Source organism: Taudactylus pleione, unplaced genomic scaffold (assembly GCF_031769625.1).
Source record: "Taudactylus pleione unplaced genomic scaffold, aTauple2 ptg000201l, whole genome shotgun sequence".
In the NCBI taxonomy this organism is placed as follows: domain Eukaryota; kingdom Metazoa; phylum Chordata; class Amphibia; order Anura; family Myobatrachidae; genus Taudactylus; species Taudactylus pleione.
Genome location: NW_028284603.1, coordinates 17,532,376 through 17,558,141, shown reverse-complemented (window position 1 = coordinate 17,558,141; position 25,766 = coordinate 17,532,376). Strand labels below are relative to the sequence as shown.

The following is a 25,766-nucleotide window of genomic DNA, read 5'->3' as shown; positions in this document are numbered from 1 at the left end:
CCAACTAGTTACTCTCATCAACACCACAGGACAAGGAGATTGCAGACATCCAATAATTCAGTGCATTATGCAGGAGCGGGGAATCAATGATTACCAGAACTTTGTATTGTTTTGTCTCTCTGTACCTTGACCTAAACTGGATTATATAAAGGGAATTTGCAGCGTTTCGCTTGCCAGCCTCAGGTAAACTTTGTATCCTGATAGAGTCACTGTTGCACGTCTGTAGATCTAAAGCTAAAGAAACATGAATGAAGAGAATAATTCAGTGGAGTTAGAACAGAAAACGGGGCTGGATAATAATGGTTTTATCTCAGGCCAGGGCGATGAAGAAACAAAGGCAGCAAGTAGAAGAAACAGCGAGACTGAAGACCATGCCTATGCCATTAAGATAAACACAACTGAAGACACACTGCCTTTAAAGCCCTATGCTGGGATGCCCAAGGAAGTCCTTCTGAAGTTTTCTAATCAAACATGCTACAAAGTCACCCGTGAGATTCTCTTCTGGCTCATCATCATTGCCACGGTGGCCATTGTAGCTGCCACCATCACCATCATAGCGCTCTCCCCCAAGTGTCTTGACTGGTGGCAGAGCAGCCCAATTTATCAAGTCTACCCCAAATCTTTCCGTGACAGCAACAATGATGGTTCTGGTGACTTCAAAGGTAATTGCCAATTTATTGGGGGGGGTTTTCTAATAGAAGAATATTTTGTTTTGTAATATCGCAATGTATTATCTAGTTATTACAGTAATCAAACTAAAGTAAAAATGTAATTATGAACAAGAGGAACTGGATGTAATACATATTATTAACTAAGCGTCATCAACACATTCTTCCTCACCTCTATTCTGTAGATTTCATTCTTTGAGTTTGTAACGTCAAAACCTGCTTCACTGTCAATATGGAAAAGTAGCATAAACATATAGTTTATATTACATTGTGTAAAATGATGGATGTTTTCTAAATTTAATTTATTATGCTAAGTACGCACTAGGACGACGGATCGGTCAGCAGATCTATCTGCCGTTCGAGCGGCTGATTGGTAAGCTATACACACTTGCCAATCGGCCGCTCGATGTGTCTGGCCTGATATCACAAGTAGGCGGGCATTTCAATTTGTGACAGCTGTGATGTCACGAGTAGTCCCTGTAGCAGGTGGTCGGTGGATCGCGTGTACACATATGAAGATGCTCCGATATATCTTTCAGATATATCAGCATTGGCTGTGCTGCAGGGATGATATGATATGTTTGTGAACTACGTTGTTCACCCATCGATGCCCTTGCAATATATCGTTCGCCGATCAAACTAATTATATATATCGACAAGTGTGTACCCAGCATTAGCCTTTACATGCCCCCATACAACTTTTACTTTCTTCTTGTTGCTAAATTATTATTTTTTTTACTTGCTAGTTTTCGTCTGAGATTTTTAGGTCTACCTTCATATCATATGATGCTAATTTCAGTTTTCCGTGGTTATACCACACACAGCTGCTTTCTGGGTACAATTTTTGCAATGCTGAGCACGGCAGAACTGTGTCAAGACCTGGGTAACAAAGCAACTCTGAGTGATGATTCAAAAACATTTCTGTAGATTTCAGCAAGAAGCCTGAGGGATAAAATTATACGTAAAAGTTACTGGAAGTTATCTACAAGCTAATAAAGGAAAGTCTGGAGGTAGAAAACGTAAATTGTATGGAACCTTTTAATTTCAACTGAAAAGTTGCCGTAAATAGTTTGTACTATATGGATTGTGGAAGTTCCCCATAGCAACCAATCTGCTTCTACCTATCAATTTATAGAATGTACTTGATAAACAAATCAAAGCTGATTTGTTGCTATGGGCAACTTCTCAACTGGTCCAATTATTCACTTTTTTCACTGCTTGATATATCAACCCCTTAGTTTGAGACTAGAGGGTATATTTACTCATGACCATTTTAAAACAGGGTCCCTGATTCAAACATTTACATAAATTAGGTATTTACGTAAATCTCCAATGTCTTTTGATTTGTTAATACACAGGAGCCAAACTGCACATGTGCAGATCAGGTTCTGCAATGTCGGTTTCAGTGCACAAAAGCTGCAGCATGATAGACATGCTGCTGGTGTTTGGTGATAGGTAGTGCTGCAAAACTGTATGTAAAATAGCAAGTAGCACTCATAGATAAACAAAAGTAACATAATAGAAAGGTGTGAAAATTGTAAATGTATCATAAGATGAGAGAACATGTAGCTCAGCTGTCACGTATTTAAATGGACTTTGCCATGGAAATAAGGCACTGTGGTTATCAATGTTACAAAAATACTGAGAGTTAGTGTTACAAAAATGCTTTGAGATTCTGTTATATTGACGGGAAATAGCGCTCTGTTCAAGTATGCTGTGTCTCTTCCTACCTGTCACTGTCTGAGCTGTAGCAAACACAACAGTACAGTATATTAGAATCACCTGCTGATTTGCAGCACATTAAGGGGCATATTCAATTAGGTGCGAAAAGCCGTTTTCGGCGAAAAAGTTTTGCCGGTGACGTCATTTCGCCAGCTGAAAACCTATCCCCGTATTCAATTGTGGCAACTTTTCGCCGGTGCGGAAAATCAATGTATTGGTATAGGCAAAAAAGATTCGCCTATGAAACCAGGCAGAAAAAAAGTGCAGAATTGTGGTTTTGGGGTGCAAAGGTGGGGAAACCACCCTGCACCCTTGGGACAGGTCCCCAAAGGTTAACTGTGTAAAAAAAAAATCCTAATTTCTTTAAGAACACCCCAAAAAATGACTTTGAAAAAGAGGGTGAAAAAGTAAAAAGTTGGGGTACAAACTTAAAAACTAGCTAAATAGATTTTAGGAGGGTCTGCAAGTATGGGGGAGGTTTTTTATATTGCAGGTACTTGCTGAAGGTGTGTTTTTAACATTTTTTAAAACCTCACTTTTGTGATTTTTAACCATGCTTGCACCCTTTTTCATGTACCCCAAATTTGCTGGGACTAGTTATTTTCACAAAAAAAACTGCTAAATGCTATTTTTCACCGCTTGTGCAAAGACGGTATTTAGCAGCTAATGAGAGCATTTAAGTACCCCTAATAGCTTCAGCAGGGCTATTTGGGGGCATCTAAAATATTCCCCAATGTTAGTGCATCTTTTGGGGGGTATCGGGCTGATCTCCCCAAATCTGACAGCACTTTTCGCCTGTTTGCGTTTCGCCTGGTTTTCGCCGATTTCTAATTGAATACAGGGATAAGCAGGGCACGCACGATATATTTTTCCGCATGGAAAACCAGCGATGATGGCGAAAAGTCTGGTATGGGAAAAGTACTTGACTTTTCGCACCTACTTGAATCTGCCATAAGCGTTAACACATTGAGATTGTGGGAAAATTATAACTACAAATCCAACATTGGTGACATTTAGTCCAACAATAAAACACAATTTTATACATATTTAACATAATAATAATAATAATAATAATAATAGTAATAATAATAATAAAAGTTGTTTATAAAGAACTTTTCTCCTAATTTATGCAGATATCGTGACCAATTTTTTATTACCACGGGAATGCATGCTCCCAATACCTACAGTATCCAATAGAAACAAATTTGTTTGGCCAAAAGCCCACAAAAAATTTATTTAAAAAAAATGGGGAACAGCTGGTACCTTATTTAACAGTAATAATGGCTATTGCTGTCCCCCCAAAAAAATAAAACATACTGTAATATATATATATATATTTTTTTTTAATTATATATACAGTATATATAAAAATGCATTAAATGGTTGTTGCATTTTTTTTTAAGTTACAAAATTATAAAAAAAGCCAACTTATTTATTTTAATTTTATTCATTTGTAATAAATTGAAAAATAAATTAAATAAATTTGGCTTTTTTTAAATCATTTTGTGACATGCAAAAAAGATGAAAACCATGATTTTGGGATATTTTAGGCCAATAATTTTTTTTTTACAGATACAATTATTTTTAATTTGATTAAATTAGGGTTGCAAAAATTAATTAAAACTTTTAATATGAGGTAATTTTAGGCCATGACATGTAATTCTAGTAAGCTCTCATGAGCAGGGCCCTCGCCCCTCATGTGCTTTGCCTCCCCTACTTATACTATAATGTACTGCTAACTCCCCAATTGGCACCTAACACTTGGTTGCTAATGCCCTGCTGCTTGTGCTATGCAACAATGTTTATAAACCATGTCCTTGTCCTGCATTGTTTTGTACTACTATTACTGTTTTTTCTTGTGTGCTCATTTATGTACTGTGTAAGGCGCTGCGGAACCTTGTGGCGCCATATAAATAAAGAATAATAATAATAATAGTACCAATTAGGCTAATTGAAAACTTCCAATTGTCCAGTTAGTCATTAGGGGTGTGTCCAAAGGGTCCTAAAACATTTTTAACTTAAAATAGGGATTTTTTTATGTTTTTAACATGCTGTGAGAAAATAGCTATGGTGATTCCTATAGAAAGTACCATAACTGATTTTCTATCCGCTGTGGGGTTTTTAAAAATTTCAACTGCATTTGGATATGCCCCAAATTACTTTACATTTCTATTTTTAAACGGCACATGATACCAAATAGATGTAAGTAATAACAGATTACAGAAAAGAGCTCATTATTTGTATTGTATTTCCTTTTTTTATACTTTTAAAGTAAACTGTGCGAGCAAGAGATTTCCATAGAATTGGAGTCGCAAAGCTAAAAACTCAACCTCCAAATAAAGTACGGGAAATTCTAGATACTGCTAATAGTCCTTTATCTGCAGTTCAAAGTTAATGAGTGGAGCAGTAAGGAATCAGAAGCTGCTTCCTGTACCTTGGACCATGGTTATGTAGAGCTTTGAAAGTCAGTAATACAATATTGAAATAGATTTGCCATCTTGCAGACAGTCAGAAAAGGAAGGCAGTAGATAATGGATACTACGTGGCAGGAACAGGCTGATGGACAACTGCATTTTGAACCAGTTGCAAACAGAGCAGTTCTTTGCTGGGTGACTCAAGTAGAGGGCATTGCAGTATAAGATACAAATCCATATACATTCTGTATAAGTTAGGGGTATTTTTTTATGGCGAGGGGTATTTTTTTATGGCGATAACCCTTAGATTATAAATGAATAAATTAAGAGGCATAATAAACAGAAACAATAAAATATAGTTTGGCTATTTTATTTTTTAGTAGTTGGGTCTTTTAAAGTTGCTGACTGAAATGTTAGGAAGACAGATAGTAAATAATAATAATTTTATTTATATAGCGCTTTTCTCCATCAGCTTTACAACATCAAAAACAATTTCAGGGGTTTAGTATTACAGAAAGAAGAAAACAAACTGAAAAGGACATAATGCAAGGTTGGAGGAGGCATTTTGTGCCATCATTTCCATGGATTATATATCCCACTCATGAAGGATACCAGGCAAGGCGACCATTTTAGGCACGCTATATAGGTTACCCTGGGTGGAATAGGTAACAATTAGGAAATATAACACACAATGGGGAAGTTGCAGTGTACTAAATCTAAGAGCTGAGACCTTACATAGCCAGCAGATCCAAGTATTTTTTTTCATCCCACCCATGAGGGTACCAGGTTAGGCAGCCATCTTGGGCACACTACGAAGGATACAGTGTGTGAGATCATACAAGGAACAAATACGGGTCACTGAAACATGTGGTGTGATATGCACTGCATGATTAGATCCACAAGTTACTCATCCTGCCAATGTCAGCACCATTTGAGGCAGCCATCTTGGGCGCACTGCGTAGGTTACATCTGGCAGGATGTGCAACCTGTAGAAGCATAACATCCAGGGGGGAAAAAAAAGCTGAATACAGAGGCAAAATTGGCAGTATTATTACAAGGGTGACAGTAATATAATATCTATGGAAAGGTTCATCTAAACTTAAGAGGGAAAAACCATGAATAGAGCAAAAATTACACCAAGTCTCATAATTTGGTGACCACAACCCAAGGTCCATTCGAGGGGTCACCTTCTTTCGTCGTTTGGTATGGTACAGTTGGAGTGGATAAGCAGACTGCACGGGGAGATCAACCAGGAGTGGATCAGGAGGGCTGTGGGCAGCATTGGGGATCCTTGCGAACGTTATTTTTGTATGTAAGAAATACAGTACATGCTTGCAGTGTCTTAGAAGGCTTAATGTATTATATTTATATGTATCTAAATATTCCATAGCGTTTAAGCAACACTTTAATACTATGGGCCTGATTCACTACGGATTGCAATATTGCATACGCACGCGGTTTAACTGCGATAGTATGCTAATACATTGCGATCGCAATACAAACTCAGCACTACATAAGGACGCCCACTTTACATTGCACACATCTGTAATACTTAGCAGAATAGCAAAACCATCAATACAATCGAGTACCATCACAGCCTCTCGCACACTTGCTGCCCTGTGTGCCATCATGCTGGGAAGACACACTGTGAGCAAGGGGCTGCAGAGAGCCATCTCCATGCTCAGTGACCGGACACTGAGCGGATAGGGCAGGATCAGAACAGACAGGCCTCAGCACCAGCTGCAAGCAGCTTACATTTCAATACATTTTCCTTCGCAGTTCTCTCGATAAAAGTACGTTTATCTGTTTCTCTCTCCTTATGTAAACACTATTTTATCTAGATAAATGGCACAATCTAGCAATTGCCAAATTCTGGTAGCTGCCCTGGACTGCTCAGCAATAACCCAACACCCTCTATTTTACTATACTGGTTGCAGGGTATGAATGTATAATTAAGGGGGTGCAGTCATAAGGTTGACAATCAATGTCAATACCACAATGTTGACAGTTACAATGTCAACATTGTAGAAATGTCGACTAGCAATATGTTGCCATGTTCACAATGTCAACATCTGAAATGTCGCGACATTCGGGTTACGCTGTGGGACGGGTGGGTTAGGATGTTATACTGAGGGGGGTTAGGGTTAGGCACTAGGCGCAGGTTAGGGTTAGACTTTGGGGCGGGGATTATGGTTAGGCACAGGTTAGGGTTAGACTGCAGGGCGGGGTTAGGGTTAAGCACTAGGGGGGAGGGGGATGTGTCAAAATTGGGGTTAGAGATAGGGGAAGAATATTTATCGGCACCGCAGCTCCAACAGAAATCTGTTCCACACGTGACCGCTGAGAGCCAGAAGACGCCACTGCTACCAGGAGTGGGTAAGTCACTGCTAAACCACCAGGGACGGTTTGTCGACATTCAATCATGTCAACATTTCAGCAGTGTTTGTTACTTTTCTGTACAAGTTTAAAAAAATAAGAAAATTAAATGCCTAGGGGCCAGGCTACATTTACAGTCTAATTTTCTGTCCCTCCCACTTTCCTCCATAGTCTTAATTACCATTGGAATATAATTTCTATGTATTAAATAAATGAAGTAATTAGGCTAGATTTGACCCCGTGACTAATAGTAAATATCTTCCCAAACCTTACATAGAAGATAAATTCTAACCTTCTTGCATTTCCGGCTAGAGTTGAATTCACAATATTATACTAACTCTATTTTTTCACCTCTCAGGGGTGCAAGAAAAGATAGATCATTTTGTGTATCTTAATGTGAAAACCGTCTGGGTCGCCTCTTTTTACAAATCCACACTGAAAGATTACCAATACGCCGTTGATGACTTCCGAACCGTTGACGCAAGCTTTGGAACCATGACTGATTTTGATAATTTGCTTGCTGCTCTCCATGACAAAGGTCAGATTGTACTTCTCATTCCAAACTGATTTGCCTGGCACGTGTCTCAGTCATATAATATAACTTTCTGCTTATCTACTAGGTGTTAAAATAATAATTGACCTAATCCCAAATCACACCAGCAATAAGCACAATTGGTTCCAGTTAAGCAGGAATCGGACTGATAAATACGCAGACTACTACATCTGGAGTGACTGCCAAATTACAGGAGGACAGGTTACACCTCCCAATAATTGGGTAACTATGACCAATTGTTTATATTCATATGTGTGTTTGAAGGAAGCCTATAACTCCCTTATTTGCACCAAGTTAAATGATTATTTATTTGTTGTTGCAAATATAAGTTGAAGAAAGCAGAGTTACATTTACATTATTTCTGTTGCAGAGTTAGTCATTATTAATTTCTTAATATACTTAATATACTCAAACAAATTTGAATTAACATATAGCTCTACCAAACATTTTTTTTATAATCTAAATGACTCCAAACATTAGGATATGTGATTCCTGAAGACTTGGCCCTTAAATACAGGGGTCTGTGCTGAGCACTGGAGAGATGAAGTGGGCATAGCATAGGTAAAGTACCAACCAATCAACTTAAGGAATAATGAATAGACCCCTAAATCTGGGCTGGTAACAATTTGGACTGTTGTTAGATGTTAAGGAACCAGATTCTGATAGGAAGACTGTGCCAATATTCTTACCAGCTTCAGTAGCAGTTTGTGTAATCTCAGATACAAGATTTCTACTCTATTATGTTTTTCATTTTTATTTGAAACTGTATTTTTCGCAAAGTATTGTACAGCATGTCGTATTATAATATCATTTTTGTTACCAAGCACTAAGCTATTATTTTTATATTAAACGTTAATGTTAATAAGCTTTTGTCCCTATGCTGTGAGAAATTTGTTTGCCTTCAGTTGATTTTACAGCCATTGTTAACTGTTGAAATGCAAAATAATTAACCCTTTTATTGCTAGTTACGGAATAGTTAACCAGTTGACTGCCAGATATCATAGAGAGTACTGAGCTTCTGCATTGTAAGTAAGCTTTGGTCCATAGTTGCCGACATTCAGCTCCCTCCTTCCAGGAGGGAGCTGAATGCCTGCACACAGCGGGGGGCATGGCCGGGCGCTGACTACTCATGGGGGCGGGGCCTGGGTGTGTCCGCACGATTGCTTCATTGTGGCCCCGCCCCCTCTTCACAATGCCGAAAATAAAGGCATTGTGAAGGAGGCGGAGCCACGATGACGCGATTTAGCGCAAATCACATCATCGGGCCCCCCGCTGCGGGGTTTCAAGCTGTAGTCGGGGGGGGTCAGGCGGCAGCCGGGAGGCTTGCCTGCCTTTCCGGTGGGTCAGGAGCGGCACCCGATATTCGGGAGGCTCCCGACCAAATCAGGACGGTAGGCAAGCCTGCTTTGGTCCCAACTAACCTTGAAATTAATTGGTGGTGGTAGTCACTCAGAAGTGGTGTGGGGATGTCAGTGAATGGCCGTACACCAGACCAACTTTCCTCCAACTATCCAACTAGTTGGTTGGCTGGAATGAAAATCTGGTAATGTATGGGAGCGACTGACAATCAGCAATTTGCTTCCAAACACCAGAAAACACAAAGGTCATTCAGACAAGTTGGTTAAATCTGTTTGATTAAAAAAAAACAGTACAGCAGCTTTCGTCCGTTTTCCAGTGTTTGAAAGCAACTGGCTGATTGTCATTTGCTCCCATGCATTACTGGAGTTTCATTCCAACCAACCTACTAGTTGGATGGTTGGAGGAAAGTTGGTCTGGTGTATGGCCAGCTTAAATCCGCTAATCTGTAGCCTATAGGAGGTGAGTACAAGATACTCATTATATGAGGAACCAGTAGCATTCCATGTAAGACATGCATAGGTGAGGCATATCTCTGACAATTGGTTCTCAGCGTTGAGCTATTTTAGGGGGAGATTTAATAAAGCTTGGAGAGAGATACATTTTGAGAGATAAAGCTCCAACAAATCAGCTCCTGTCATTTTTCAAACAGTCTGTAAAGTGACAGGAGCTGATTGATTGGTGCTTTATACAACTTGCCCCTGGTTGCACCCATGTTTAGCGTCATTCATTTTGTTTTGTTTGCACTCACTATTATTCATTAATAAAGCCGGAAACTCTGCAGCAGAAACAACTCCTTGTACTAACAAAAAAAATAAAATCAGCAATAAAATAAACTCATTTGTTTAAACGCACACAAAAAAGCACAATATGTGCTCAGCAAACAAAGAAAACACTAATCTACATCAGCAATCACAAACGGTTCGGCCTTACTGGCGGCTGCTTTCCTTGTCATTTGCACCTGCCCTTGCTACTTGACAATTTTTTTTTTCTCCTACCAAAACTCTTCACAACATGAAAAAGTCTTATTATGTTTTACACTTTTCAGGTGAGTGTATATGGAAATTCTTCATGGGAGTATGACCAGATAAGGGAACAGTGTTATTATCACCAGTTTCGCAAAGAGCAACCTGATTTAAATTTCCACAATCCATACATCCATAATGAAATTCTAGTAAGTAGATATATAAATTTGCCTACAATGCACAAACATATTGTTTTGGTAAACACAGTTTAAAAGAAGATTCGTAAAATATACTAATGATAAGGAGGGCAAAGTACCAGGGACTGCGCAAGGCAGAGGCGCAGCCACAACCCCAACATGGTTGGTGTGGCCATTCCTCCTTTAGCATCTACAGATGGGGCCTGAAAGTCTGCACCCCTTTAGTACCAGGGTGGAACATTTCTTATGGCAGCACTGCTAAGGTCTAACTAATTAATTTCAGACATATACAGTTAGATTTATCACTGGAACTTTAGATATCTTAAAGGTTAAGTTGCATATAGTAATATATTATGGTTAGGATTAGGATGTGTGTAAAACAGTATAAGCGGTTGTCGGGACTTTTTATTAAATTTTATATACCTGCGTGGAGTTTTCCATGTTGACATTACATTTTGGAAAGTTTACTTTTCAATCTGGTTCCTACACCCTGTTTATTTATATTTGCTGAATATTAGGTCAGATTTTTGTTTTTTTTCTCTTGGAGAGCTAAATATAATTACAGCTATGTTTATTTAGAACATGTCAGGGATTTACTGGTTTTAATGTCATTTTATGACTTGATCTATATAGCCAATTAGGAGACAACATTTTGTTTTCGGATTTGAGTTCTGTACATTTTAGTGATTGTATTGTTTGTTTTCTTATTGGAAATTGTGAGATGTGTTTTTACTACTTAACTGACAAATTTCTTCCCCAAAAACCAGTCAGAAATTGTCATTTTTATATTATTTAAAAATGTTGAAAATTTATTTTTAAAAATATATTTAGCAAATTCCCAAAAAATCTCAGTAGCCTATATGCACTTAATTTGAAATCTATTATGCGTAGTGTAAGGATGCAGAAAAATGGCAACATTTTACTCTCTCATATTTAGGCCGAACTAACTTGGTGAAAATTATGTTATTTCCCAGAATCCTTTTCCCTCTTCACTCTTCAGTCTCTTCCTCTTCTGTTGTCTAGACATGATACAATGGAGACTGAAAATAATATGCACTTTTATTTGAAATGGTAAGAGGGCTAGGATTGGTCTTGTAAAATTCCAACAGAGGTGGTATTAATTTACCTATCATCAGTGCTTATAGTCACACAGCCCATCTTCGCAATTTAAGAGATTAGCATAATAACAAAGAATATATAAAGGAAAAACTGCACTCGCGAGCCTCCAAATTCAGCAGCTCCTGGGGTGCCACATCTCAAAGAATCCTGTTGGTTTGAATTCCCAAATACAGATGTAGGTGTGTAGGAGAGCACTCCCCAGACTTCTCAGATTTTAAGTAGAAAAAAGTTCCAAGAAATTGAACTTATTCCATAAACATAGTCGACGTTTCGGCTCCAAATAAGCCTTTGTCAAGACTGATAAAATAATCCACCAGTGTTTGTGGTGGCTGGTGGATTGTTTTATCAGTCTTGACAAAGGCTTATTTGGAGCCAAAATGTCGACTATGATTATGGAATAAATAACATTTCTTGTTCCTGTTTTCCGGGATGGAGACCGGCACCGCCCTCACCCTCTGACGGCCACAGCCTGTCAATTAGGCTGCGGTTGAGGGGGAACTGCGTGCAAGGACGCAGGAACCATTTTGCACATGTGCAGAACGGGTGCTGCACAGGAGCCCCGCTATTGGAGATTCACACAAACCAACCGGTTTTGCGTACATCTCTGAATTAGACCAATAGACATATGTAAAACATTTTTTAAGCAGGAATATACTTTGTCATGGTATCAGGAGTGTTTAATAAGCGCAAAATGTACTTTAATATTTAGTTTTCCTGTAAGTTGATGGCATTTAACCAGGTTGTTCCCAATTTCTATATTTACCTGGGTCACATTTTCACATCTTGTTTTACACCTCCCTGAGTTCAATCAAAATGTGGAGAAGTAACTGGAAAATTAGAAAGGTTAATAAGTTTACACTTCAATCAGCTTGTTAAATAGCTGCGTCATTAACTCCGAGAACTGCTGAACTTTATCCTTGATGGTTTTTTCATTAAACAATAATTATAAACTTAGTCACACAACACATACTTTTAATTGCTGACAAGTTGTTAGAGGAACCTTTACTACAACAACAAAAAATCTGATTTATAATTATTAACTTTATGAGTAAGACAAATTACATGTTAAGCAAATCTCAAGTTATCTCTGTGAAATACTGTAACGTCACCATATAAAATGAGCTGAATGATGTACATGAAATAACTGAAGTATTTCTACTTCACTACCAATGTTCATCATCCTGTCTGAGCCTCTCTAACTAAGGGGCTGGTTCAGAGACAACGCATTGCTGACATTTACGCTGTTGCGCAATGTTTTCTATAGTGCGCCGCCGGGGGCGGATTGGGATGGAAAACCAGCCCGGGATATTTATGGAAGCAGGCCTAATGGGGACGGGGTCTTTTGAGGGGTGGGGTCTGCTGAGAGAGTTGGGATACCTCCTAATTCTGCCTGATTCTGAGTTGGACACAGTCGCTGAATTCCTTGCGTCTTTTGCTGCTGCTGTGTCCACAACCTTTTTGCTAATGCTGCTACAATCCCCTTCCCTGGTATGCATCAATGCGTAAGAATGTGCAATATAGAAATCTCAGACCAAAGACTGACTATGGCTGTGATAAATAACAGGGACAGCTCTGATCACTGCTAGGCCTTTTCCCCCGGGCTTTTTTTTTTCCCCCTGCCTAGTGAGCGCTTGCTCTGGGAGCTGGGCTGGACTGGGACACCAAGGTCTCATCACATCTGCAGGCCGCCTTGTATATTATCACAGGCAGCTAAGGAGGAGTTCCTGGCTGCCTGCCTATGTGTGTCCCTGGGCCGGGCTGGGGAGCGTGCACTCTGCATCTATGGGCAGGCCTCCCCTTCCCTGGGCTGGAAGCTGTGTGTCCTCCCCTGTGTATTCCCCCATTATTAGCCGTCACTGCTGCCCCCCCTCTTCCCGGGGTCCCAGCAAGGAGACCCATTATTATCCTCCACTGCTGCCCCCCCTCTTCCCAGGCTCCCAGCGAAGAGACCTGCCCCCCCCCCTCTTCCCGGACTCCCAGCGAGGAGACCTGACCATGACAGCGGCATCCCAATGGTTCAAAATCAGACAGGGGAATGGTAAGTAATGTTCCCCTGTCCTATTTACCAGCTAACCCTACTTTCCTGTACCCTAATGCTAACCCTCCCTACCCCGCACCCTAACCCTCCCGGTAAGTGCCTAAACCTAACCCTCCCCCCTTAGTGCCTAACCCTAAAGTGTGATGCCTGAACCTAACCCCACCTGCCCAGAGCCTAACGTGAACTCCCCCCGAGGCGCCTAAACCTAAGTCCCTCCCTCCTGCGGCTGATACTCACCTTTCCACGGTGTCCTTACGATTGGGATCCCGACGCCAGCATCTCGAGTCATGTCGGTATTTCAATGCCGCTGTTGTCTCTGCGTTCAGGATTCTGATGCCGGGGTTCCGGCAGACGGCATCCCGCTTGTCGGGATCCTCACCACATCCCTCTAACAGCACTCGGAAGTGCCTGCTAGCCAATGCCTGTAACAACTTCCGGTTTGTGCTGCAATGGTCTTACGACGGTGGTCGCAGTGAGGATTTATTTGCAAAGTGATTGACACATGTGGGATGTAACGGGGAGGTGGCGACTCAAACGCAGCCGTGTCAGTTTTGAGGGACATTCCGAGTAACTATGAGGTTACTAAGAAGTTCAATGATCGACCGATGTCTAACCAATGGTTGCATCTTTGTATGCAAGCGGCGGATCTGGGACACCTGCAGGAGGGTGTCTCAATACAAGTCCCAGGAGCTGCAACATTTGCATTTTTTCATACAGCTGCTGCATACAAAGACACTGCATACAAATGGCACACATTTGCATCCATCTCTGAATCAGGTCCTAAGCAGACAGGGTCTGAGTGACAGTTTTGTAGACTTTCACTTTGTGGACTGGTGGATTCATACGTTGGGTTTGGGGACAAAATGTAACATTAACTCAAATTCCTGTAAACTCATTTTGTTTTCTAACTTAACTTTGAATAAAGATGATGATGGAAGACAAATAAAAACAGGGGCTTGTTGTCGGGAGGGACAGGGGTAAGAGAGGCGGTGGGGTAGTGATCGTCACAGAGTTTTATATCAGATGCCATCAGGGTGGTGTCCTCTAGAAGTGGTAGGAGCTTCAGATGTCTGTAGTGGAGAGTTATACCCCTTTTACACCAGAGCAAAAACCTGGGTTTTTGCTTAGTCTTCCTGGGTCGCAGCTCAGTGTAAAAGGGTCCCTGATAAATAACCCGGGTCAAGTGAACCGGCAATCCAACCCAGGTAGCTACCAGGGTCGGACCCATGATGGACCTGGGTAACGGTGCAGTGTAAACGGTGCAACCCGACCTGGGTCATGCCTAAAATTAGCTGATTGGTGGTTGTGGAGTAGTCACCTCCCACTTTTTATGACCTCACAAGTTTAGCAGGGCAGACATAGGTTCAGTGTGAATGGGTCTGACCTGGGAATAACCCAGATCGATGGTGCTGTGTAAACGGGTTGGAACCATCTCTGAAAACCCAGGTCGGACCTGGGTTTTTGGTGTAAAAAGCAGTATTAGTCAGTTTGACAGAGCTGCATTGAAATATCATCTTAACACTTCAAAAATACATTGTTATATCTTATATGAAAATGTTGGGGTATAGAGGCTCTTTAATAAAAAAAATAAGGGTGTGTACACATGGTATAAGCTGTACCTTCCGCACAGCGTTAACTTTAATCTGCGTTAAGCAACGTTCTCATACTGTAGACGCCATTTAACAGAGAGACATAACCCATTTAGTACTCGTTAGAGGCTTTTGTCCTCTGTACAGTATTTAACAAATAGCAGTAAGCTTAGCGCACCACTGTTTATCACTGTAACGCTAACGTCATCCAGCAATGAGAATCCAGCAAAAGCTCTGCAGGCGCACAACATTTGCACATACGTATTACGTAGCAGTCGCCACTGGCAGTGGTAACCTGCCAGCAAAAGAGCAGGGGATGCCATAGAGGAGAGGGTACGTTATGTTAAATACTTGGTGGAATATTTGTATCACTGTGAAACTAAACAAGATATGCTGCCGGTTATAAGTATCAATGATAAATGGAGCCTTGTATGTAGAATAACAGACTGTACTCACAGCAAGTGAACAAACTTTTCAGTATTTTCCTGCGGTAAGTGTGCATAGGGGACAATTAGGGGTCTATTTACTAAGCAGTGTTAGGAGACAGAGTGAAAAGTGATAAGGTGCCAGCCAATCAGCTCCCAACTGTCATTTTTCAAACACAGCCTGTGAGATGGGAGTTGGGAGCTGATTGGCTGGCACCTTATCACAGACATCACTTTTCACTCTGTCTCATAACACTTAGAGGGGTATTCAATATGGGAGCGAAAAGTCCGTGCTGGACTTTTCGCTCCACATCTGAGAATTTTCTGGGATAATGTATTGGGCGCGCGCCCGCTTTATCCCCGTATTCAATATAAAACCTCTGAAAACGTGGGATTTGCGTAAAAAAACGAAATTTACCTGGAAAAAATTGTAGGACCCCCCCTAAAGTTGTAAAAACATGGGGGATCACTATGGGTCCCCCCGTTTTAGCCTGCAAATGAAAGTCGGGGATTTAAATAGCTGCGGCAGGTGTTTTTTTTCCCGACATTGAAGAAGTGATGCAGAAGAGCACTTTTCTTTTTCCGTTTTTTTAAGTGGTCCTATCAAATTTGGGGTACATGAAAATGGGTACTAGCATATTTTGATGTCCCTAAAGTAAGTTTTTAAAAATTCTGCAATTGTGCACCTGCCGTTATAATTCTATTCTAGAAAACACCTGCCCCATACTTGCAGAATAGCCCTGAACCTATTTCCCTAGTTTTAAACAATTTTTTCCCATTTTTTTTTTTTTCACCCCAGTTTTTAAATTAATTTTTTGGGGTGTCCCTATTTTTTTTTTAAACTTTTTTTGACACAGTTATTTTTAAAATTACATTCCCAGGAGTGCAGGCTATTTTTTTAAGCCTGCACCCCTAAACTCCAATTCTGCACTTTTTTTCGACACCTATTCAATGGTGAAAAGTTATCCCCGTTTTTTATCAAAGACTTTTCGAACCTGCAAAAAGTCTTTGAAATTGAATACGGTGTAAAACTAAAACCTGCGATAATGACGTCATAGGTGCGATATTAACGCAAAAACTGAGTTTTCGCTCCATATTGAATTCCCCTATTAGTAACTTGACCCCTTAGTCCTATTCTTCATCCTGTCTCGTGCGAGCTGCATTCAACATGCTGCTGAATACAGATGGGAGTTAGCATACCACAGAGATCAGCGGCAGTGGCAAAGCAGGATTTCTAGAGGGGGGTTTCCAAATGCTTGATTTTAAAGCAAGTGTGGCCAGTCCATGAAAAGGGCATAATAAGCACTTAACCAGCTATAATATGCATCAAAGTATAATGTATGTAATAATTCTGACATATACAGGACCAGCGATCACAGTATGCCATTATATGCGGAAGTAGGGCCATCCTGTCTGAGCTGGAAGTTTTTATTTCAGATGTGGGCTCCATTCCAGAGCATTTGAGCAAGTTTGGGAATCTGGGGGAGCAGCAAAAGAACCTTGCACTGCCCTGGACATATATGTACAGATTGGTCTTCTTATGTACTGGATAGTGTATTACTATACAGTATTAATAAGTGACCCTATATCAGTGCACCCCTAACAGTGCATGTTTTCCAGATCTCCTAGTTGGTGCACAAGTATATTCACATTTTAAACAGGTGGTGCTAATTATTTCATTTGCGACACTGAGGTGAGCTTAAAAACATGCAAATTTAGTATTATATGCCATTTCTATTGTGGTCATTATGGTGTGGACTAGGGAAAGGGGTTTGCAGGCAACCGGAAACCCTCCCTGAGGGCTCAATGAGCGTTGATTATTTTATAAAACTGTGGTAACTTTCCTTACATGCAAATATTGCAACCAGCAAACGGTTTGTGTAAAAAGCTGATATGCACCATGAGAACACTACCACTGTACTCTCTCTTCATTTTACAATGAAATATTCTACATAGATGGAAATAAGAAGGATTATGTCTACATCAATATAGTTTCCATAGCAATTTAATAAATCTGTTTTTCTCAGGATATTATAAAATTCTGGCTGGAGAAAGGTGTTGATGGTTTTACAATCAATGGCGCTAACCTTCTTTTGGAAGCAGAACACCTGCGAGATGAACCGCAAGTCAACAGATCACAAAATCCTGTAAGTGTCTAATTTATAGATCTGACATACAGGGGTCTATTTACTAAGCTTAGTTAGGAGATAAAGTGAACGGTGATAAGGTACCAGCCAATCAGCTCCCAACTGCTATTTTTCAAACGCAGCCTGTGACATGGCAGTTAGGAGCTGATTGGCTGGTACTTTATCTCCTAACGAAGCTTAGTAAATAGACCCCACAGTATGGTCTATCATCCAGTAACGTGCAGCAGCTGTGGCCAGTGGTTAAAAGGAAAATTATCCAACAGCGTCTAGTTAAAGGTATACAGTATCATAGCTATCCTTGCACCTAGACAGTGCTAATTGCAGTATATGTGGATGCTGCCTTTTATATTTAAAATGTGTAGTATGTAAAATGTCCCATATATACCATAAACCGAGTCTAGGTGTTGACGAGCATTAGCTCTTCAGAATCCCATACAAGTGAATGGAAAGGTGTATTAGGAATAAATCTGATGCCTCAAAGTTCTTCAAACCCCCTCATCTGCTTTTTCATGTTTTATCATTTCAGGATACAGTTACATCCTATGCAGACCTTTATCATGACTACACAACTACTCAGGTTGGGACACATGACATACTGCGTGATTTCCGCCAGACCATGAATGGTTACAGCAGAGAACCTGGACGTTACAGGTACAATAACTTACTGTAGATCTTGTTAGTCTGGAGCAGAGGGCTGTTTTTTTAAACAAAGAGTAGTCAGATATATCAAACTTTGGCGAGAGATAAAAGTACCAGCCAATCAGCTTCTGAAATGTTTCAATCACAGGGGGGTTTCCAATTAGCAGAGATCGGTGCAAAATGGGGATTTTTCACTAATGTTTTTTTCCCCCTATCCTACTATTTCATCTGAAATAATGGGATAGGGGGGAAAAAACAAAAACAATGGCAAAAATGTATTTATTTATTATTTCTCCCGAAAACACATAGGTGCGTGAGCTTAGCACGGATTCTGTGTGTTTTCGGCATGTCAGCGGTGAAAAAAAAACAGCACTTTTTCATGGATTATTTTTTCCCCTTAAAAGAAAATCCACAATATGTGTCGCCATCAAGCGACACTTCGGGACTAATTGGATAGCCCTGTAATGACCTATTAGCAGCGCTACTTTAGTGCTGCTAACTGGATACCGATCAGTCTGTAAAATTACAGTTAGAAGCTGATTGGTTGGTATTTCATTTCTCACCAAGATTGGATACATCCCCCCCTCAGTCGCAAGTTTTAGGGTGCAGATAAATGAACCGCATTATAGTTAAAAAATGGAACAAGTCTTGCTCCTAATGTTTCAGTTATTAATGTGTACCTTACTGGTAGGGAAAAGCTATATTTCAGTTCATGTCAGGGAAAAAAAATCTGTAATATCCCTACTATGGTGCAGTGATTTAATGATTACTAATTACTATAGTAAAGCAACTTAAGGCCCCCCATGCATCAGCAATCTGAAAACCACAATTGAACAGTTTGAAGATTTATTGCCCGATTTTAGGATTTCCCAATCTAGCAATCTGCGCCCATACATTACAGATCTTTTTCAGTGATTTGCAGATCAATTGCAGCAAACACTGGCCCTCATTCAGAGCCGCTCGCTATTTGCGGTCGTTCGTTCTAAAACAAGGGTTGGCTATTCAAATGAACCGTTCGCTAATTGCGGTCTGTTCACGCCTCTAAGTCTGAACGAGCGAGCAAAACTTGCGGTTGTAATTTTGAAAAATACGCCCCCTTGCCGCTCACATCATACGTCATGTCCGCTATTTATTAGATTAATCGAGTACATCGAACAGCGTATAAAGTGCTCGCTATTCTTGTGGCTGGTTTTTTCAACCACTATTTTGCGAGCAGTACTGAGTAAAAAAAAACCAAGTGACGTGGTCAATGACGCTGCTGTATTAATTATGCACTCCCTTAAAACGCCCGTTTTGACCTTTAAGCACGCCTGCGTTCGAATTCCACACCCCCGTTTTCAAGCACCTTCCCCTGTTACCACCCACATACGCCTCCTTCTGTAACTCAAAATAGCAGGCATTCGCTATATAGCGAACAAACGATTTTCGGCCGCACTGACTGGTTCGCGCATGAGTATTAAAATCCGTACGCATGCGCAGATGTGCAAACATCGGTCAGAACGAACGAGCGGCCGCTTACGAGCGGCTCTGAATCAGGGCCACAGATCTGCCAATCTTGAAATCCCCATCATTTTACTAGTGACGGTCTGCAAATCTACTGATCATGTCCATACACTAGCAATCTACAGCCCCAATTGATCTGTGACATCCAACATGTTGGACAATCTGATTTAATAATTCCAATCACTTTTGGTTGCAATCTGCGATCTGTGAAGCCCATACATTGCAGATTTTTATACACAATCGATCGCAAATTGCAGAATTGCCATAATCGATTGCTGATGAATGGGGGCCTTTACCTATTACATAATTTATCTGTCAAGGTGATTAGTATCAGGTGACTTAAGGCCCTCATACATCAGCATTCGATTGTTGCAATTCTGCAAGTTGCCATCGATTGTGTATAAAAATCTGCAATGTATGGGCTTCACAGATCGCAGATTGCAACGAAAAAGTGATTGGAATTTTTAAATCAGATTGTCCAACATGTTAGATTTCACAGATCGATTGGGGCTGTAGATTGCTAGAGTATGGACATGATCAGCAGATTTGCAGACAGTTACTAGTAAAATGATGGGCCTTTCAAGATTGGCAGATCTGTGTTTTCTGAAAATGATCTGCAAATCACTGAAAACGATCTGTAATGTATGGGCGCAGATTGCTAGATTGGGAAATCCTAAAATCGGGCAATAAATCTTCAAATTTTTCAATTGTGGTTTTCAGATTGCTGATGGATGGGGGTCTTTACACAGTTAGACAACTTTGAATTCCATGGGAGAAATAAATTGCTATTTTGAGAACTGAAACCATCCCAGGTCCCCCAGGCGGCCAGATCTGCAGGAAAACCATGCAAATCCAGGACTGGGTCACCAGGAAATAGGGGTGACATTATGCCGATATTGTGAATCATTTTTAAATTTCTCATTTGGATATTCTTAAGTTCTTACATAAATATGGAAACGAAAGCACCACTACAACATTTAAATATAAACCGTATATAAATTAAATATTATTTATATTTGCTTTTAACAAAGCAAAAAAAAAATTCTACCCAATTTGCTTACATGTGACTTTCCCTACAGGTTCATGGGTACAGAGGCCAATGATCAGAACACAGTGGAAAAAACTATGGTGTATTATGGCAACTCCTTCATCCAGGAAGCCGACCTTCCACTTAACTTCTACCTATTCAACCTAAATAGGGATATTAATGGCACTTCTATATTCCAGGTTGTGAATTTGTGGATGAAATCTATGCCCAAAGGAAAGTGGCCTCACTGGATGGTATAATACCTAATTATGTATTACACACACCACAATACATACATACTGGAACACACCCACTGTAACTGGAGGCATTGTATTTACAAAAAGTCCAACCTACCACCACTTCAGGATGACCCCATTGATTCTACGCCATGAAAGTGTCAGCCTTTTACCCAACTGGGGGCATTTCTGGGTGGGGATTGGATGCTGGGCCTGTTATGTAGTGATTTGGCATGTGCAAATGTTGGCAGGTATCATTAATTTACATTCTCCACCCCTGCTAGCTACTTTGCATTACCCCTTTTTTAAAAAATGAAATTCTTTTTTTCCCAAAGAAAATAAAATTTGGTGCATTTGCTTAATCCATACTGAGTGACAAATGGTTGTTCCCAGTAGCATGTCCATTTGGGCCACATATCCTTGCAGATTTCTGTAAAATTGGTCACCTTTATGCAAAAGTAGGTGGATAACATCACAGAAAAGCTTTTGGGGTTTATTTACTAAAATGAGAGTTTTTAGAAGTGGAGATGTTGCCCATAGCAACCCACCAGATTCTAGCTATTATCTTCTAGAAGGTGCTAGATAAATGTTAAGTAGAATCTGATTTGTTGCTATTGCCAACATCTCCACTTCTAAAAACTTACACTTTAGTACATTTTGTGTTCAAAATGTACTATGTTGCACAGTTCTAAGTTAAGTTTACTAAATTAAAAAAATTGTTTAATAGAATCATTTTATGAAAGTACTTTACATATGTATCATACATGCTTTGTAAATTGCGATATTGCATGGTAGAGGTTGTTTTTCCAGCTGTTTGTTAAGGTTGCGTATTTCACGATGGACAATTTAAAATTATTATACATTTTATAGAGAAAATCAGATTATGCAGAGCTTTATAGAGAATATGTAACCATTCACAACAGTCCCTCCCCTGTGGAGCTTACATTCTAAATTCAATAACACACACACACACAAGTCCATTTTGTTGGAGGCCAATTAACCAACCAGTATGTTTTCGGTTTGTGGGAGGAAAGCAGAGTGCCTGGGGACTTATTGTGAATGGAACCCAAGACCTCAGTGCTGTGAGACAGTAATGCTAACCATTTCACCATCTGTGCTGCCATAAATTGCTATGTACATTCAAATGCACACCACTCCTCTAATGAATTGTAACCGATTACATAGCATTAAGTACTGATACCAAACAGAACATACTTTAAGGGATGTTTATTTGAACAAAGCTGCCAATTGTTTGCGGTCCTAGTTGCTGAATTTAAAACAGCAATAACATTAAATGCAAAACACGTCTGGTTTTGCATTTAGTAATTTGCCTTTTAAAGGTGACAATCAACAGTGCTTCTTATTAAATAACACCCCAAGAATTTCTACTTACAATTATCAGTTTGGATTGATTTTTTTTCTAAGCTTATTTGACTAAATCTTTTGACTTTTTTTCAATATCTTCCTCAGGTTGGAAACCCCAGCAAATCTCGCATTGCTTCTCGAGTAGGGAAAGACTATATTGATGTTATTAATATGCTACTGCTTACACTCCCTGGCACTCCTACAACCTACTATGGCGAAGAACTGGGAATGGAAGACAATCCTGAGTTAAATAGTAGCCCAAACCCATCTGGAGAACATAATCCTGTGAGTAAACCTACTATCCATTACCTAAAGAGGATTTACACTCACATTTCCATATTCTCATTATCAGTTTCCAAAGTTGGTCACACACAAATGGCCTAATGAGTTTACAATGAATGGCAGGACTCACTCGTGTCATACACTGAGGCCCATCATTGAGGTCAGAAGACTAAATAAACACATGATAGAGGGGATCTTACATCTGCATTGTTCAAGATGCTCAACATTTTTTTCTTTGGTTGCAGGATCATTATAAGGTATTGTGGTTGGTGTGGTCCACACAATGGTGTAGTATTACGATGTCATTGCTGGTAACACAGCATGTGACCAATTGTGAAATGTACAATGTATATGTTTTTATGTAGAGCATGTGTTCCCAAATTAAAACCACAAAGAACTTTTACTGTGCAGACAATAGGCAATGGGCTTGATGTCGTCCATAACCGATCTTCTTTACTAGAAATAATTTCTACCTGTAGGTTTACTTAACCATGAGTAATTTTCCTATTATGACCAGGAGTAATTTCCTCCCATAGTCCTGTCTGACCAGAATTATTTCACCCCTTTAGTAACTCCTCCTAGTGACTATGCTCTCAATGTGCTTTCACATTGTCTATGTAACATAATAATCCTTGATCAGAGGGTAATATCTTTTCTCCAACCTGACCAGGCAGTGAGGGATAAATGAGTCTGTTGCTTGGCCTATGCATAGGTAAAATGCACCAGTGATGACATTTTGGAGTGTCATTACCTTAACGGTGAAATTTTTTCCTTAATTATTTGATTTAAAATTTCCATTCAGTGATATAGTCAATATCTAAGAAGACCAACAGTGTTGGACGACATGGTCGATATCCAACAAAGTTTAATCTATTGATGAATATACTGATGTTTGGTTTTCCCATTGCTGCTCTAGTTTGAAAATGAGGGTTTCCAAGTGCAACTGTCTTGTACACGTAGTGGAAGCAGCCATTTTGTACCTAAAACATTCATGTAAATAAAACCTACTAATTCATTAGGAGTCGGTGACATCGCTGATTCTTCACATGTATTTAAGGGGTCGGGGTCCTTTAAAAGTATAATTTCCTATTTTTTCTATGTTTTTTTAAACACATTTGCAGGATGAATATCCAGAGAAGACACCTATGCAGTGGGATACCACCTTAAATGCTGGGTTTAACGATGGCAATGAAACATGGCTGCCAGTCAACCAGGATTATGAACAGATCAATGTTGAAGTGAGTGTTCGCACATTATTTTAAAATTTTTGCCAGTTGTATTGTTAAAGATGTATTATAAAAAGATGAAAATAGTGTATTGTAATGTGTGTACAAAATGACTGTACTTTGAGCAGCATGCTGTTTTGTGTACATATAATGTAAAGCATTTTTTGCATTTATTCCACTTATTTCAAGAATCCCCGCTCACACCTACTATTTCAGGTGATGATATCATGCGTAGACTCCATTAAACCCCCTATTGCATCCGGTTCATTTCATAGCATTCAGCCATACTCTGACCTGGCACCATTACTCCCTCCATGCTTACAGAGGAGGTAGCAGTTCTCCCTTTCCTCTACATCAATTGGATTCCCTCCACCAATCAAAAGGAAGCACTCATTCCTAAACCAGTTACAAGCTTTACAAGGAGACCACTTACTAATGATTGGTGGAGGGAATTCCATTGCTGTCAAGTAGGACTTAAGGTGGGTACAAACGGTACAATGAAGGTAACGATCCAATCTCGTTAACGATTTCCCTTGAACTCCTGAACACTCCCAGACAAACTATATTGTGCATACACATGGAACGATTGTACAAACGATCAAACGATGTAGATGGGTCGTTAACGATCTATAATTTGGCAAACAACCTCACGATGCAGGTCCAGTAAAACTGATGTCAAATCGTTCGTCGTCCGTGAAATCGTTCATCTTGCGTACACACAGAACGATGTGTGGAAAACCGTGAAAGACAGGTCGACATCTTTATGCATGTTGAAGAGATCAACAACCACGACCCGCGGGAGCGAGCATCGCATCGTTATCGTGCCTACACACAGCACACTTGTAAATGATTTATCGTTCCAATTGGCCATATTGTTTAAAAAAATCGTACCATGTGTGTGGGCCTTTAGAGTTAATGTCTCTATGAAGTGTCAGCATACGCTAATTTGGACATTAACAAGGATCCCTGAAAAATGCACTGAAGTACAGTAAATACACATTATATATGCATAGTCCACTGTGTTTAAGCTAAATTATACAATGATGAATCTTGACAACAACTGATTTAGTTTTTCATGATACAACCCCTCTCATTGGTTTTAAAAAACCACTATATTGTTAAAAGTGGACCCTAGTTTTGAATTCTCTCTGATTCAATCAATTTTTTACAACAAACCATGAAGGTGAATCACACCAACCCTGCTACAGAATAATTGAGGGACATGGCCAGCACTCATGCCAAGGTAAGTGTACACAATCGTCAGAGTTCTAAGCATCATTTCTAACATTGTTATTTCTCTTAGGTTCAGAAACAGAAACCAGATTCAACCTTGAATTTGTATCGAGATATAACAAAGCTGCGAAATGACGAATTACCCCTTCACAGGGGTTGGTTGTGTTATGCCTGGAATGATGACAATGTGTTCGCCTATGTTAGAGAAGTAGATGGTTTAAACAAAGTATTTATGGTGGTGCTAAACTTTGGGGTTACGGCTTCTATAAACATTAATGGCCAAATTCCGGATCTCCCAGCACAGGCTAATATCAGATTAAGTACAATATATGCAAATAATGGAAAAACAGTCAACATGAACAATATTAACACAGAACGTGGGGAAGGTCTAATATTGGAGTACAGAACAAACAAACCACTGCACAAAATAGCGGCGTTCAAGGATAAGTGCTTTATTTCAGAAAAAGCATGTTATTCCAGTGCATTTGATTTACTTTACAAGAATTGCTGAGGAATAGACGAGTTATATTCTTCTACTGTATCACGTTTCAATATTACTGTTCAACCTCATTTAGTCATCATTTATACTGTAAGCAACACATTTTATGGAGCAATATAAATAAACCTACGTATTTGTACAAATGTTTGGCAGCATAAAAATACTAAATAAAAAACATTTGTTTTGT

At 39.8% G+C, this 25,766-nt stretch overlaps 1 protein-coding gene across 2 annotated transcripts; it reads left to right on the top strand.

The window, feature by feature from the left end:
• Positions 1–25,766, top strand: SLC3A1 (solute carrier family 3 member 1). 2 transcript variants are annotated; one of them, XM_088477272.1, is made up of 10 exons: positions 1–662; positions 7,539–7,718; positions 7,801–7,955; positions 10,138–10,263; positions 17,450–17,569; positions 18,096–18,220; positions 20,791–20,992; positions 22,445–22,624; positions 23,743–23,859; positions 25,151–25,766. In XM_088477272.1, the coding sequence occupies exons 1-10, from the start codon at positions 245–247 to the stop codon at positions 25,589–25,591; spliced, it is 2,064 nt and encodes a 687-aa protein (XP_088333398.1). In that variant the 5' UTR covers positions 1–244; the 3' UTR covers positions 25,592–25,766. The 2 variants fall into 2 exon arrangements, with proteins under 2 accessions (XP_088333398.1, XP_088333399.1); XM_088477273.1 differs by lacking the exon at positions 10,138–10,263.